Source organism: Rhinolophus sinicus, chromosome 14, assembly GCF_057876585.1.
Source record: "Rhinolophus sinicus isolate RSI-liver-muscle chromosome 14, RSI-T2T, whole genome shotgun sequence".
NCBI lineage: Eukaryota > Metazoa > Chordata > Mammalia > Chiroptera > Rhinolophidae > Rhinolophus > Rhinolophus sinicus.
In genome coordinates, this window is record NC_142514.1 from 23,432,609 (window position 1) to 23,447,284 (window position 14,676).

At 45.0% G+C, this 14,676-nt stretch overlaps 1 protein-coding gene and 1 pseudogene across 5 annotated transcripts in view; both read right to left on the reverse strand.

The window, feature by feature from the left end:
* Window positions 1-14,676, reverse strand: part of CSMD2 (CUB and Sushi multiple domains 2) — a 577,361-nt gene that overhangs the window by 516,050 nt on the left and 46,635 nt on the right. For all 5 annotated transcript variants that reach the window (XM_088791016.1, XM_088791015.1, XM_088791014.1 and 2 more), the window contains exon 2: window positions 2,589-2,805. In XM_088791016.1, the coding sequence (XP_088647142.1) occupies window positions 2,589-2,805 (217 nt within the window). The remainder of the gene's footprint in view (window positions 1-2,588; window positions 2,806-14,676) is intronic.
* The window catches only part of LOC148755671 (large ribosomal subunit protein uL6 pseudogene), a 55,102-nt pseudogene continuing 45,180 nt past the window's right edge, over window positions 4,755-14,676 (reverse strand).

Consider the following 14,676-nt stretch of genomic DNA (forward strand, 5'->3'; position numbering starts at 1 on the left):
ATAAAAAAAAATTACTGGAAAATTTGAGAGGAAAAAAAAACAAAACCCTAGAGTCAAGGAAGGAAAAAAAGGCAATTAGAGACTCTTTCTGCAATAACGACTATCCATCAAAATTAATGGGATATGGTCAAAGTCGTACTTAGGGGAAAATGCCTCTTAATGTTTCATTATCAAACAAAAATAATGAAACTAATTCAATTCACAAAATCAGCAAAAGAACCATATGGGCCTAAGGTGAATGGGAGAAAAGAATGAATAAAGGTAAAAGCAGAGTCAGTAAGTTCTATAATAGGGAAGGAATAAAATTCATGGCCCTAGAGTTGGAGTTTTAAAAAGACCAATGAAATAGGCAAACTTCTGGGAATACTAAATAAGTGAAAATAGAGAAAACACAAATGCAAAGGAGCAGACACGAGAAAAGGCAGGGGTGTGACCCCAGATACTCTGGGGATAGAAATATTGCAAGGGCAAACTATATACAATTCTATGCTGATACCCTTGACAATCTCCATAACATGGATGATTTCCTAGACAAACATACACATAGAAACTGATTTATGAAGAAGAAGAAAATACGAGTAGACTAATAACCACACAGGAACATAAAAAATTTTGCAAAGACCCAAGGGTCCCCACCAAACACACACCTGTACCCCCCCTACATGCCCAAAGAAGTGCCATTCCACAACCTTCAAGGAGCGCGTATTCTGATGCTATGTGGATGGCCCTCTGGGGTCACTTCCCCCCCAGTGCCCTCCAAGGTGTGAGCTCCTCTTCTCTAGGGGTGCTAAGAGGCACAGGACCCTTTCCAGCCCTTCCCCCTAGCTGAGCCTGCATGCCCTTGGCTATTTCTGAAGTGAACTGGAACGAGCAGATCAGGAAGACGGCAGAGGAGGAATCCAAGCAGGGATGACCTCGTGAAGATACAAAACCTGGGCGCCTCCTCCTCAAACGGCTTGTAGGCCAGAGCAGGGAGTGCCAGGGCCAGGACTATAAACCAGGGCCTCCCCGGCCAGGACCACCTCCCCAGGTCATGGAAACCCCCACCCTTCCAGGCCAGAGCAATCCCCACCTCTGGTGGGTCTTCTACACGTCACTCCCAGAGCCAGCAAACCCAAGGGTCAGAAAATAGAGACCTGATCACACGTACGTGGACACTGCTTTTCAGAGCACGGAAGCTGGAATAACTCCCGTAGGCAGAATTAGAGAGTGTGCCTCCGACCATCCATACCCCAGCCAAGCAGTCCATTAGTCTGATTGACTGTTTATCTCATTCGACATTCATCAAAAGTCTATGAAGGTGCCCTGCATGGTGTCACCTGAACTCAACATGTGACGGGAGGACTCCTTCCTGTGTCTTCACCCAGTTTCATGGTTTGAAGCACTAGCCAGTCTCCCAATGTTAAATCTCCAGCCCCGATGTCCTTGAACTCAACCTCACATTTTCAAGTCCCATTAGCATGTAACCTTCACAAAGGCAGCAGCTTTGTTTTGCTCACTGCTATCTCCCCAGCACTCAGGCCAGGGTCTGGAAATACTAGGTGCTCATGACATATTAGTGGAATGAATGAGGAGACGGCAGTCCCTTCATCCATGGTTCACTGAACACCTACTGTGTGCCAAACCTCTGCTGCAGGCCTGGCAGCCTCACCTCTGCACTGCCCTGAGAGGGCAGGGAGCCAGAGAAACAAGGACTGGCGCTGAACTGCCAGTGTTGTTTGTGACCCTGCTCCTAGCATCTTACACAAAGACTTAAGGTTAAGGATTTGGCAGGGAACCTCTCATTAGTGCACCATTCATTAGCACTGGGGTTGCCCAGGGCCTGGCTGGTAAGCCATGAACCCTTTGGCTTCCTGGGGAGCGCAACGCCTGGCAGGCAGGACCAGGTCAAAGCTTGCAATGGAGCACAACAGGTCGCCGTCAACAAAACCTGAGAGCTATCACTCCCGGACCTTTACATCTACCCCAGAAAAATCTGCCCTTTCTGCAGAGGTGGTAGCTTCTATCCCTGTCTCCCTCTGGTACAGAAAAGCAGTCTCCCCTTCTCCATGGTTTTCCGTTCCATCAACTGAGACGGGGTTTGAGAGAGGGGGAACTTCCCCAAATTCCTGATTCTATACCCACAGCCCAGGCCACGCAATGCAAGGCAAGTTCCAACAAAGTATCGATGGTTTCCAAGTACAGGATGCAAGACACAGTTACTATTCGCCTTCATCTTCTATCTTCTAGGCCCAAGAGGATAAAATACATTTCTGTGTGTGCAAACAATACACACTGACAGATACATACATATACAGCCATATGCATGCAAAACCAGGTTCAATAGAAAGATTTGAATTTCTCTTTAACACTTTTATATCTTCTAGTGAGTCTTCCCAAACGTCTTACTCATTAACCTTGCCTCTGGGTGCTTCTAAGCAGGACAAACAAACTGGGAAACATAAAGAAAGCAGAGGAGTTGAGGGCGGCCTTCATAAAAAACAGAGGTCTTTGTTGATGACCACAAACTTCTCACCCAGTGGGTACTTCCTCTCAGCGAGCTTGGCTCAGGGCCGAGCTCTTCGATACAGGGAAGGGGGAGGTGGTACCTGGTTCGCAGGTTCTCTGGCTGGGGTGGCCCATCAAACACCGACAGGACGTCAAAGTCCTCTTCCAGGGCAAAGGACTGGAAGACAAGCTGGATCCTGTGCTGGTCCTCCGCGGTGATGGTCCAAGTGCAGTTGGCATAATTGGGGTAGCCATACGGGAACCCTGGGCTCTCCACAGTCCCATTGGGACCCTGCAGTTGGAACGTGCAGTTCTGGCCTGGGAGAGAGAAAGGGAGCAGTTCAGTGCGGCTAGAACTCCTAGACGCTTCCAGAGAGACAGGAGCAACATGTTAGAGAATCACGAACCCGCTTTCCCAAGCACTTCCTCTGGGCCATCCCTGTGCTTGGCACAGGGGCGGGGAAGATGGGTGACTGACGCTGAGTACAAGTGTGCTGCGCCATGCACTGTCCAAGTGACGACATGTGCATCGTGGTAGTCAAGCCTCAGAACAACTCCGCGAGGTAGGACAGTAAGGCTCAGAGTGTGAGCGAAAAGGCAACCAGGACCACGCGCTTCCCTTTACAGCAGATGCCAGAATGACTATGGCAATGCTTCTCCATCTTCCACAGCCTCCTGACTCTTCTGACCCCTCCTCTCAGCTACCATCCTTTCCTCTCACTCTCCACAGAAAATAAAAGCCCTCCGTGGGGATCCCTGGTCTTCCCAATTCCAAAGCCATCTAGCCCACGCTGTCTTCCCTCGTCCTACGGAGGTACCACCATTCCTTTTATCTAAACATAATACTTGCACGGGCCCATTGGATCCCATCCCTCCCTCCTCTTGAAGAACCTTATACATGTCTCTCTTATATACGCATATGTTAACATGTTTGTTACCTCTCCACTAGAACCTTCCCATTTTAAATGTGCTCAAGAATCTATCATTAAGAAAACAATCCCCACTCCCCTCCGCATCGCCCTCCAGCCTCGTCTCTGGCTTCCCCTTCACAGTCAAATTTCTCGAAAGCACAGTCTCTCTATAATTTTTATCTCCCTGTCCTTACTTCCCACTCACTCTCCAGCCCCGTCATGCCTGCCTTCTGGTCCCACTAACCTACCCCAACAGGTCTACTAAGGTCACTGATGGGTCCGGCGGAAATTAAGGAAGGGGGCCCAAGTCCCAGCATTACTCACAGATGGGACTCAAACGTAAGCAGTCAACTTCCGATCAACCTTCTTAACGATGACGCTAATAAGCAGACTCAATGCTAACTTTTGTGAAGCCCACTTTGGGGAAGAACTGACAAAGGACAGTTAATCTCTAAAATGACCTTAATATTGAAAAAAAAAAAAGTCTTAACGCAGAGTCTCCCATTAAAAGAAAAAAAAGTTAAGGTCTTCTGAATAAATGCCAAATTGGCATTTAATAAAACGAGACGAGTAAACCTGATTAAAATAAGCATTCGGGACTAGAAAAAGAATATTTCCTTAACCACAATGGCCTACATCACACTTACGGTGAAACACCTGATTAAGATCAAGAATGAGACAGAAATGCTACTATCACCTCTGAGATTTCACGCCTTATTGGAAGAGCCAGCCCATGCGACACAAGACAGGGAAATGATGAGGAAGCCAGCAAAAATATGGTTTGTAGATGATATGTTAATATACCCAGAAAACCCAGGGGATTCAATTATAAAGCTATTAGAATTAACAAGAAATTTCAGTGCAGTAACCATATGCAAAATAAATATACAAAATCAAAAACATTTCTATATGCCAGTGACAGACAAAAATATAAAGAAAACAGGTGTTTATTATGCATGAAAGAAATAGAAATAAACTTAATAAGGAAGATACAGGCACTGTGTGAAAATAACTTTTACAGAGGGATAAAATTTTTTGAATAATGAAAGAGACATAGCATAATCTTGAGTGGGAAGACGAACAACTGAAAGGTTAATTTAGAGTATTAACCTTTTGAAAAGTTATTAAAAAGTTAATTTATAAGCTTAATCCAATTCCGATCAAAAATTTGATGACCTGTTTTAAATTTAGTAAAATAATACCTAGGTTTAACTGGACAAATCGACAGTCATAGACAATGCAAAGGTTTTCTTTCTTTATTTATGTGTTTTTTCCAAATCAATACATGACTTTTATTGCATCTTTAAAGTATCCTAAATAAGTCTGAGGAAGCACCCGATATCTTGGTATTTCTGTAGCTGGACAACTTAGATCTTATTCATCAGCCTGCTGAACTGTTCCTTTTTCAGAAACATAGATGCCATCCAAAAATGTTCTGATATCCTTGTTTTTAACTGCTGTGGCTTGTTGAATCAAAGCAGCTGAATTTGATACAAGTTCAATATCATTTCCTTCAAGAATTAACTCATCTTTCTGGGCTTAAGATACTGAACAAGCAACACCTGGCCTCATCCGAACCCTGAGGATGTATTTTTCACCCAAGAAATTTCGGATTTCAACAGGAGAACCATTCTCCTGAATAACGATTTGGACGGGAAGTGAGCACACACAGACTTCATCTTGTAACGGACGCCCAAGGTAACCCTTGATCGTGTTTTGTACGTGACTACATAGTGCGGGCAACAGCCAGCTCCTTCCTATCTCCCCACCATTTGTCCACCCGAAGCCTCTTCTTCTTTCCAAGGAGACTGAGCTCTACATGGCTGTGATTGAAGTCCCTCCACAGGGTGCTCCTGGGACCCTCCTGATAACTGCGGTCCCTTCAGAGTGATGGAATGTCGTCCACAGTCTGACTGCTGAGAATGGTCTTCATCCTCACAGCAGACGCAGCAAAGAGCACAATGTTTTTAAAAAGTAGTAAATATAGTCGTCTTATCCTACAAGATACTAAACAGGATCACTAAATGACACTCATGAAAATGGTGTGGAGGTGGTCCAAGAGGGGACAGGCAGAACAGGAAACACTATTGCAAGAATTGCCTTCATACACATAAAAACTGAAATGTGTGTAAGACAACATTAAAACATCAATGAAAAAAGAAAACCATTTTTGTAGGGTCAACTAATTAACTGTTTGGGGGAAAGAATTATATCCTCAACTCACACCATACACTAAAATAAATTCCAGAAGGAATAAAGCATTCGAAGTTTTAAAAAAATCAAGCCAAAAAATAATTAGAAGAAAACATAGGCATATAATTAACTAACTATGATTTTTCTGAACATAAAAGCTGTGGAAGATACTATGAGATTGATAGTTTTATACAAAAAGTACTGATCATTGTATGTCAAAAATAGAATCAAAATCAAAAGGCATATAAAAATGTTAGGTAGAAAAGTAATATCCTTAATATAGAAAGAACTTTTACTAACCGATAGAAAAACAACAAGCACTATAATTGAAAAGCTGGACAAGGTCTTGCACTACTTAGTTCACAAAAGACCTAAGTGGCCCGGAACCCAGAAAAGTAGTCAACGATGATAACAATGAAATAAAGCTTCTATCTCCACAAAGGAGCCCCCTCGTTCACTTCCCTAACCTTCCCCTCTCTGGCAGCAGCACCAGATCTATTCAGCTCATGTTCCAAAACCTGCGCAGTGGTGTCACTGTATCATGTCATGCATTCACTCATGCATTCATTCATTCAATCATTCATCCCTCTAGGTTAGACCCTGTGATGGGCCACGGGGTTCAGATCACAGCCTACACATAAGCAAATACAACCACATGGCAGTACCCTGCTAAATGGGGTGCACAGAGGGATTTGGGGTCCAGATCCCACAGGAGCCACATCTTAAGGGCTAGCCTCATTCGTTTCCTGGACATCAGATAGCAGCATTCAGCGCCATCCCAGCTTCCCAGACTGCGGCCTTGGCTCAGCCCAGCACAGGCAAGCGAAAGGGGCTCAGAAGTGAGTCCGGGGAAACATTTTCCATGTACGGCGGACAGGAAAGGTGACAGAGCAGGGAGCAGGGAGGCAGGCAGCATGGTGGGAGGAGAACCAGAGGGTGATTCTGCACAGGAGAAGGTTACCTGATGTGGTGAGCACCACAGACAGGCTAAGATGAGGGTCTTGGAGAAGGTCACACTGTCTGATGTCTAAACAGTCCCTCTGGAGTAAGAACGCCGAGAGCAGGAGCTTTGTCTGGCTCCTGCTTCATCCCAGTGCCTCGAGTTCAGTATTTGCTGAATGGATACACAAATTTCAGAAAAGGCCGGTGGCTGGTGGCAAGGTGGCCAGAAGTAAAGGCAAGATTGGGGGGTGAGAAGGTGGAGGCCATTATACCTTAAACAGCCATTTATACATTTTTCTCAGTGTAGAAAATTTGGAAAATATAGGCAAGAATAGAGAAAAACAGGAAAGATTATAATCTCACCTTCCTTCCAGAGGCAATTGTTGTTAATATTTTCATTTATATTTTTCTAGATTTTTCCATGCGTATTTCACGTTGGTGAGATAATGGGTATATAATTGTGCATGCTCTTTTTTTCTGTAAATTACTCTTCAGTCAATAAAGTCGATATGCACTTTTAATATGCATAGATATACATATATGCAACACAAAGGTTATAAAGAAGAAATAATCTCTCGTTTCTCTCCCTTCCACCCAATCCTAAATCACTGAGGTTAACAGGCAGGTATGCGTCGCTCTGGAACCTTCTCTTTCATGCAAACAAATAGACACATTCCGGGAGAATTTTTGTTATTTTGTTTTAAAAATGAGATTGGAGTTTAGTTCACTTCTCTGCAACTCGCTCTTTCACTTAACAATCCATCAAGGACACCTTCCAGGTCAGTAGATACGTATCTAACTTATTTTTTATATAAATGTGTAATATTCCACCGCATGGATGTATCTCAATTTATTCAACCACTCCCCTGCTGATAGCCATTCCGGTCATTTCTCGCTTTTCTTTTGCAACAATTCAGTAAACATTATAACATAAGCTTTTCCCCAAGATATTGAATCCGTTGATAAACAGCATTTTATATGGATGCACAACATTCCAATATATGGTTATACTAGAATTTACTCAACCATTCTCCTATTGCCAAATATTTCAATTGTTTCTGGACTCTTTTTTTTTTTTCTGTTATAAATAAGACCTGGACTCTTAGTGAGGTCTTGTGACAGAATGCTGGTCAGTGCAGTGGAAAATTCTTTTCCATGGCCAGAGTCCCAGAACGAATGTTCATTTTTGCAGTAGTGGCATCCAGCTTTGGTCTCAGGGGGATAGGGGGATATTGTCCATATTGAGCTGGCTGACCTTGGGACGGGCACTGTCGGAGGTGGTTAGATAGAGCTGGAAGCCTGACTCCTTTGGAAGTCTCCCTGAAATCAAATGCATGTTAATGACTTGAGAAAGTTACACCCCAGAGCAGCCACTCCAGATTGAAACACTAGTAGAGTCGGAGCCCATGCAAAGTGGCTAAATGTCCTTTCATGCCAATGAGATGCTGAGTTTCTTCCAAGACAAAGGCTACCTGGTCTTCACTTCTAGTAGTCAGCTTAGCTTGCTGCCCTGTAGACGGGAATGCTGCTAGAGACTTTCATCTGAGGGCACCTTGCATTTCTCTCTCGGTACCCAGGATGGTGTCTGCCTTCTCTCACCCACGACTCTAAGTCAGTGCAGCTACCAAACGCGGCCAAGACCCAACTCAGGCTCAAGAACAATCCTGGAGAACTAGACTCTTCAGGTTGTTGTCCATGCATTTGTTTTTGGATGATTTCCCAAGGACAGACTTCCAAAGTGCAGGCTACTTGGTCAAAGGGGATGACGTTGCTGACGCTTTGACTCTGAATCACCCAAAAAACACGCACTCATTACCTTCTCAACAGCCATGTGCAGGAAGGCCTATCTCCAGGCATATTCACCAATGTTGTACCTTATCTGATTAAGAAGTTTTGGCCTACTTGATAGGTGTAAAAAAAAAAATGCTACCTTATTTTATTTAGCATCTCTTTGTGACTCAGATTCAATAATTTTTCAGATTTTTCCTAATGATTTTAATTCCTCCTCTTGGGAACTATCTGATGAACTCTTTGGCTCACTTTCCAATGTGGTATTTATTTTTTCTTATGGATTTACACATTTACACCTCTGTGCGTCCCATGCCGTACCTGTGTACATTTTGTAGTCGTTTTGGCCTTTTAATTTTATGCTGTTTGACATACAGAGGTTTCTAAATTTTATGTACCTAAATCTTCTATGAGCTCTTACTGTTTTTCTTCTTAACGTGTACGAACTCTTTGTAGAATCAGGATTTTACACTTGCCTTACTTGTTGCAAATATCTGTTTTCTACCAGCTTGGGTGCTTTTGTTTTGTTTAGATTTTTCATGTGGATTAAAAGATCCAGTTTGCACAGGCAGTCACATTTACCTGTCTTTTTCTTGGTAATATATTTCCTTTTTTGAAGTTTAGAAAGACCTCTCTGGCTTCTCGTCTCATTGCACAGAAAAGTCAAAGTCCTTGCTGTGCCTCCAAAGTCCTACCTGCAGGGACACCCGCTGCCCCTGACCTCCCGTCCTGTCTCTCACCCCTTCATCCCTGTGATCGGCCATGCTGCCTCCTGGCTATTCCTGAAGCCCACCACACACACACCTGGGACACTTGCATTTGCTCAACCTTCAGGCCAGAAAGCCCTTCCCCCAATGCTGTATGATCCACTCCCTCACTTCCTCCGTCAGAGTCAAATATCACCTCCACGGAGACCACCCTAAAGAAGCAGAGACCACCCTAAAGAAAACCCAAGCCTCCCTCCTCTCAAACCAGGTATTCCAGGTTCCTGCTTTATTTGTCTGCACAGCACTTAGGACCCTCTGACAGACACTTTCCTGTTGACTCTCTGTCTCCCCCTGCCCCCCATTAGAATGCAATCTCCAGCAGAGCACGGGGTGGGGGAGCGGTGCCTATTTTGTTCCCTGCTCTCTTTCTCCAGCATCCAGACTTGTACCCACACACAGCAGAGGCTCACAGAAGAGTTGCTGATTGAATGAATGAATTCATGGATATTAACTGCCCATCCAGCATTCCTTGCTCGGAACACGCTCTCTCTCTTTCTCTCTCTAGTGCCTTCACCCAGCTAACTCCAGGCACTTGACCACTGAATGCCTCCTCTAGGAAGCCTTCTGGAACGCTCAAGACAATGGCAAGTATTCTTCCTTTGCCTGCTCACCCTCAGTGAAGGAATCAGTGAGTTAGTGAATATCACTGCCTGCACCAACGGTGACACAATGATGTGTTTATGTGGCTTCTCCTCCAGTGAACTCCTTGAGATTTCCTTCTCTTTATCCCACTACCTCGCTCAGTTCTTACCCACAGTAGACACTCGGGACATATGTTTGGAAAGAACGGATAAGGGGAACGAGTTAATTTTTGTATAATACTCAGATCACACCTACTGACTTCATTTGTCTGTGTATTTATGGTTTCTTCTGGAGATGCCTGGAGACTCGACAAAACGTCTTGGGTTCAAATTTCCATTTGGCCACCTAATATTTTGGGGGTAACTTATATAAACTCTTTAAACGTTAGCTTCAGTATCTTAAAAATTAGCACCCACTTCTAGAATGGTTTACAGATTAATGTGAAAATACCTGGTAAATTGCTAAATGCCCAGTACAGTCCCGACATGCTGTAAGTGACCAACTAATCTTTCAGTAAAGATTTGTACTTTTCTTTATATAAGTCTCAGTCACATCTTGTTAAGGTTATTCCCAGACATTTTATGCACTTTTTGTTGCTCTAGTGAATGACATTTTTCCCATTACTTTTTTTCCTAGCTGGTTATTACTGATCTACAGAAAACCTATTGATTTTTAGACACTCACCTTGCATCCAACTGGGTTCCCGAACCCTTATGAATTCTAAAGATTTCTCAGTTGATTCCCTTGGGTGTTTTAGGTACACAATCATCTTGTCAACAAATAATGATAATTTTGAAGAGATAACTCTTTTGAGAAGTTTGGCAGGAAAATTCAATTCAATTCTGCAAATATTTATTGACTGCTAAGGTCAATTTCGGACAAATTTAGTCGGAGATGCCAGTGGGACATCCAGACGGAGATGGCCAGAAGGCAATTAGGGCTGGAGACTGGAATTTGGGAGCACAGTCTGGGCTGCAATCATGGGTTTGTCAGAGCCATGCAATTAATGAAACGGGCCTAAGAGGAAACACAGAGGACAGCTACAGATGCAGGGCAAGTCACATGCCCACTGAACATGTCTCACCTGCCACATGGAGAGCCAACTGTGCACCTCAACTCTCTGACAGGACTCTGGCCCAGCTCCGTGCATGCCTTCTGACAGGGCACCTTGTCTGGACAGATGGGAGAAGCAGGGGTCAAACAGTATCTCTGGCCCTGCAATCACCCTTTAGGAGCGGGCCAGAGGCCACGGTCACACAGATGCTGGCACTGAGTCCCATCTTAGCCCCTCTCCCCTGCACATCATGCTTCGGTCACACCAAATAGCTCATCATCTCCAAACACTCCAGGCCCTTCCAGGCCTTTACTTTTGTTCTTCACCTGCCTCCTCGACCTAGCAAACCTATTCCCAGATTCAATTCACATAGCACCTCCTCTGAGGAGTGTCCCCTGGTGTCCTGGGCAGCGATAGTCGTGTTCTCTCTCTCTCTCTCTCTCTCTCTCTCTCTCTCAACAGCTATCCACCAAATTCCATGTCTCTTCCTTCCCAATCAGTACCATTCAAAAAAAACCAAAAATCACCCGCCACTCTTGCTTAAAATCCTTCCATGGTTTTTCCAGATCAAGCCCCAAATCCTAACTACGGTGCACAAGAGCCCCCATTGGCCCCTGCACCTCTCCCAGGCTTCCCTTCTTGCCACTCGTTCCCTTCAATGGCACTCCAGCCCAAGCCACGCTCCATTGGTTCCTTTAAAACTCCACATTCTTTTGCTGAGTCTTCAGACTTGCTGTTCCCTCTGACTGAAGCATCCTTTCCCCATCCCCTGGTCTGTTCAACTCCTACTCATTTTTTAGGTCACAGCTTAAACTTCACCACCCCCAGAGACCTTACTGACGGGTACACTAAGGTGTGTTATCTGCAACACACACTCCAGCACACACGCTGCCGCGTGTCCTCACAGCGTCCTGCGTCTCCATCATCACACACAGCCCACGTCAGGGCATCGTTTAGTGTCTGTCTTCCCTGGGAGGTGCGGGTTCCTTGAGGCAGAAACCATGTTCTGTCACGTGCACACAGATCCCCAGCAGGTTGCCTGGACAACAGGTGCCCAGGAGAGATTTACATAATGGCTGCACCTTGCACGCAACTCTACTAGGGCACACGTCCTGCTGAATTGCAGACCCAGGGCTCCTCCCGAGTCCTCGAGGCCTGGTACAGACTGCAGATGTACACTGAGTTTGGGAGGAGAGAATTATCACATGTGTTTCGAATGAAGTTATGCATTGATTTTTTTTTTCCTAGCAGTGTTAACAATGAGAGAAATTTCTATCAATATGGGACAGTCTAGAGCAGGTTTTCTCCACCTTAGCACTGTTGGCATTTTGGGCAGGACACCGTGTTTGTGCATATAAGACGCTTAGCAGGATCCCTGGGCTCTACCCACCAAATGACGAATAAACCCCCCCAGTTTGACATTCAAAAATGTCTTCGGACATGGCCAAATGTCCCCTGGGAGGGAAGGTCGCCCCTAGGTGAGAACCATTGGTCTAAGTCTTAGCTTTTTTGGAGTTCTTAATGGACGCTAGAAATGATCTCTCTAGAACAATATACCAAGGCATCTAACCTCCCACCTTTTTCATTCACTTTGGGGGAGTCACAGACCAAAGAAGGCTATCCACGGACCTCCCAGACCAGGGTTTCTCCACCTTAGTTGTGCCATGGCCCCCTTGGCAGCCTGATGAGACTTCTTCAAATGATATTTATAAATGCATAAAATGAAATATATGAAATTACAAAGAAATCCAATTATATTGAAATATGGTTTTCAAAATATTCTGAAAATGTGTCATGTAGTCATGTAGGTACTTTGTTAACAAGAGATAGCAGTGGGCTTGATAAATACTGTAGTTTGAAGCATAAATGCTATCTCTAGACAGTTGCAAGTATTGTAATGTCCTGTGAAGACAGCCATGATCAGTGACAAACTCATAGGTACTGCTCGCACTGCTGTGCTGTGTTGCCTAGACTCATGGTTCGTAGAAATGCTAAGTTTCAATCAGAGATTAGCGAACAGGTAGATACAATTTTCCCCATGCAAGTTAAGGACCCCCTAGATTCTATCAAGTACCCCAGAGGTCCAAGCCAAATTCAATCTTCCATTCAGCAGCTCTGGGGACTGCTAGCTCCAGGCCTTGTGTATATGTATGGGGGTGGGGAGGTGGGAGAGGTGGGTTTTGTATAATATGGTCCATGCCTGCCAGGAGTTCACAGTGGAGTATAGAGACAGACAGAGGACAGCCCATCTTACTAACAATGTCTCCACCTGATGAGTGATTCAGGGAGACCTCACTGTTGGATCCCAGGGGGACGGCAGAGAGCACATACATACAAACCCAGAAAGACTGGTGTTTCTGTGCACATCTGAGAAGGGAACCAATATTTATCCACATGCTTCACTAACATTATCTCCCTGACATTCGCAATGAACCTTAGAAGTGGCTGTAACGCCCCTTCCACTTTACAGGTGAAGACACTGACGTTCCTCAAGGTTGAAGAATGTGCTCAAGGTCAAACAGGTAGCAGTAGAAGAGCTCGGATTCGAACCCAGATCTGTGCGAAAGCAAAGCTCAGGCCCCTTCCCCTGCCAGGCTGTAAGGATTCCTCCATACACCATCTGGGGACACACTTCCAAAGCTACGGTCCTGTTTCCACTCTGCACCCAGTGCTAGGGCAGAACCTGGGGTTTATTAAAAAGAGTTTAGTGCAACATGCCACAGGGAATGGAAACAAAGCAGGGTCTCCTTCCTCCTCTCAAGCTGGGGAAGCATTCAGCGAAGGCACAAAACAATGCGAGGCAGACAGGGTGAGGTAGCAAGCCTGTCCCTGCACCACATCCAATTGCTCTGCGGAATCAAACCTACGATGCTCAGCTTCCTATTTCCAACTCCAGGCTTTCTGACTCCCCTGCACATGCTGAACACAGAAGCCAGCACTGTGGACCAAATATGATTTTCCCTGCCTGGCGACACAGAGGCAGCTCATTTGTCATCATTTTGAGCCAACATCAGCCAAGGGTTGTTTATTATGTTGATGGGGAATCCTGGCCCAGCAGAGGTATCTCTGCATAGCTGATGGCAGACCCTCTCACTCACTCGGTTGTGTGCCACATCCCCTGGATCAGCACCGAGAGAAAGGGCCAGGTGTCTGGGGACAGCTGCCTCTGCCACGCTGGTCCTGCTCCTGGCTGGGTTTTTCAGCATGAATATAGGGAGCTGTCAGTGAGTACTCCTCAGCTGAGAAGATACCTGAGCTGTGGCTTCGGTCCAGGGAACTAGCTGAGCACAGGAGCTGAGATACAATGTTCAGGGCTTAGAAAATGCCTGAGTCACTCATTGACTCATTTAAAACTTAGTATTAAGCACCCACTGTGTCTCAGGAACTATCCCTTTCCTCATGGAGTTTAAGTCTAACAATAATAGATTAGTAGATATTTTTCTATGCCAAGTGTCGTCTTATGTACTTTATGTGTAATAACTCATTCCACCCTCACAACTGTCTTAGGTAGGTACTAGTATGATTCCCATTTCACAGATAAGGAAACTGAGGCACAATAAGGTTAAGTAAACTGCCCAAGGTCAGAGAGCTGATAAATTGTGGAAACAAGATTCAACCTCAGGTGATCTGGTGCTAAATCCTGTCTTTTTAACCACTACTCCATAGATGGATAGATGAATTGAGGTGGGGTAAGGGGTGTGTGGCTAGATGTTTACTTGGCCAATATGATAAGCCACACCTCTCTCTAGACCACTCTCATAGAAAAAGATGGTTGCCTTGGGGAGCCCTCTCCTTGAGTGTCAATCACTGAGCTCAAACTCCTCAGCTTCTGCCATCCTGTCTGTCCCGCTGGGGCTGAGCCCACTATGGTGAGGCTTAGCATGGCGTCAGAATGGAGACCACGTGGGTAATTCTGTGTACACTGAACCTCACAGGAGAAAAAAAAAACAGT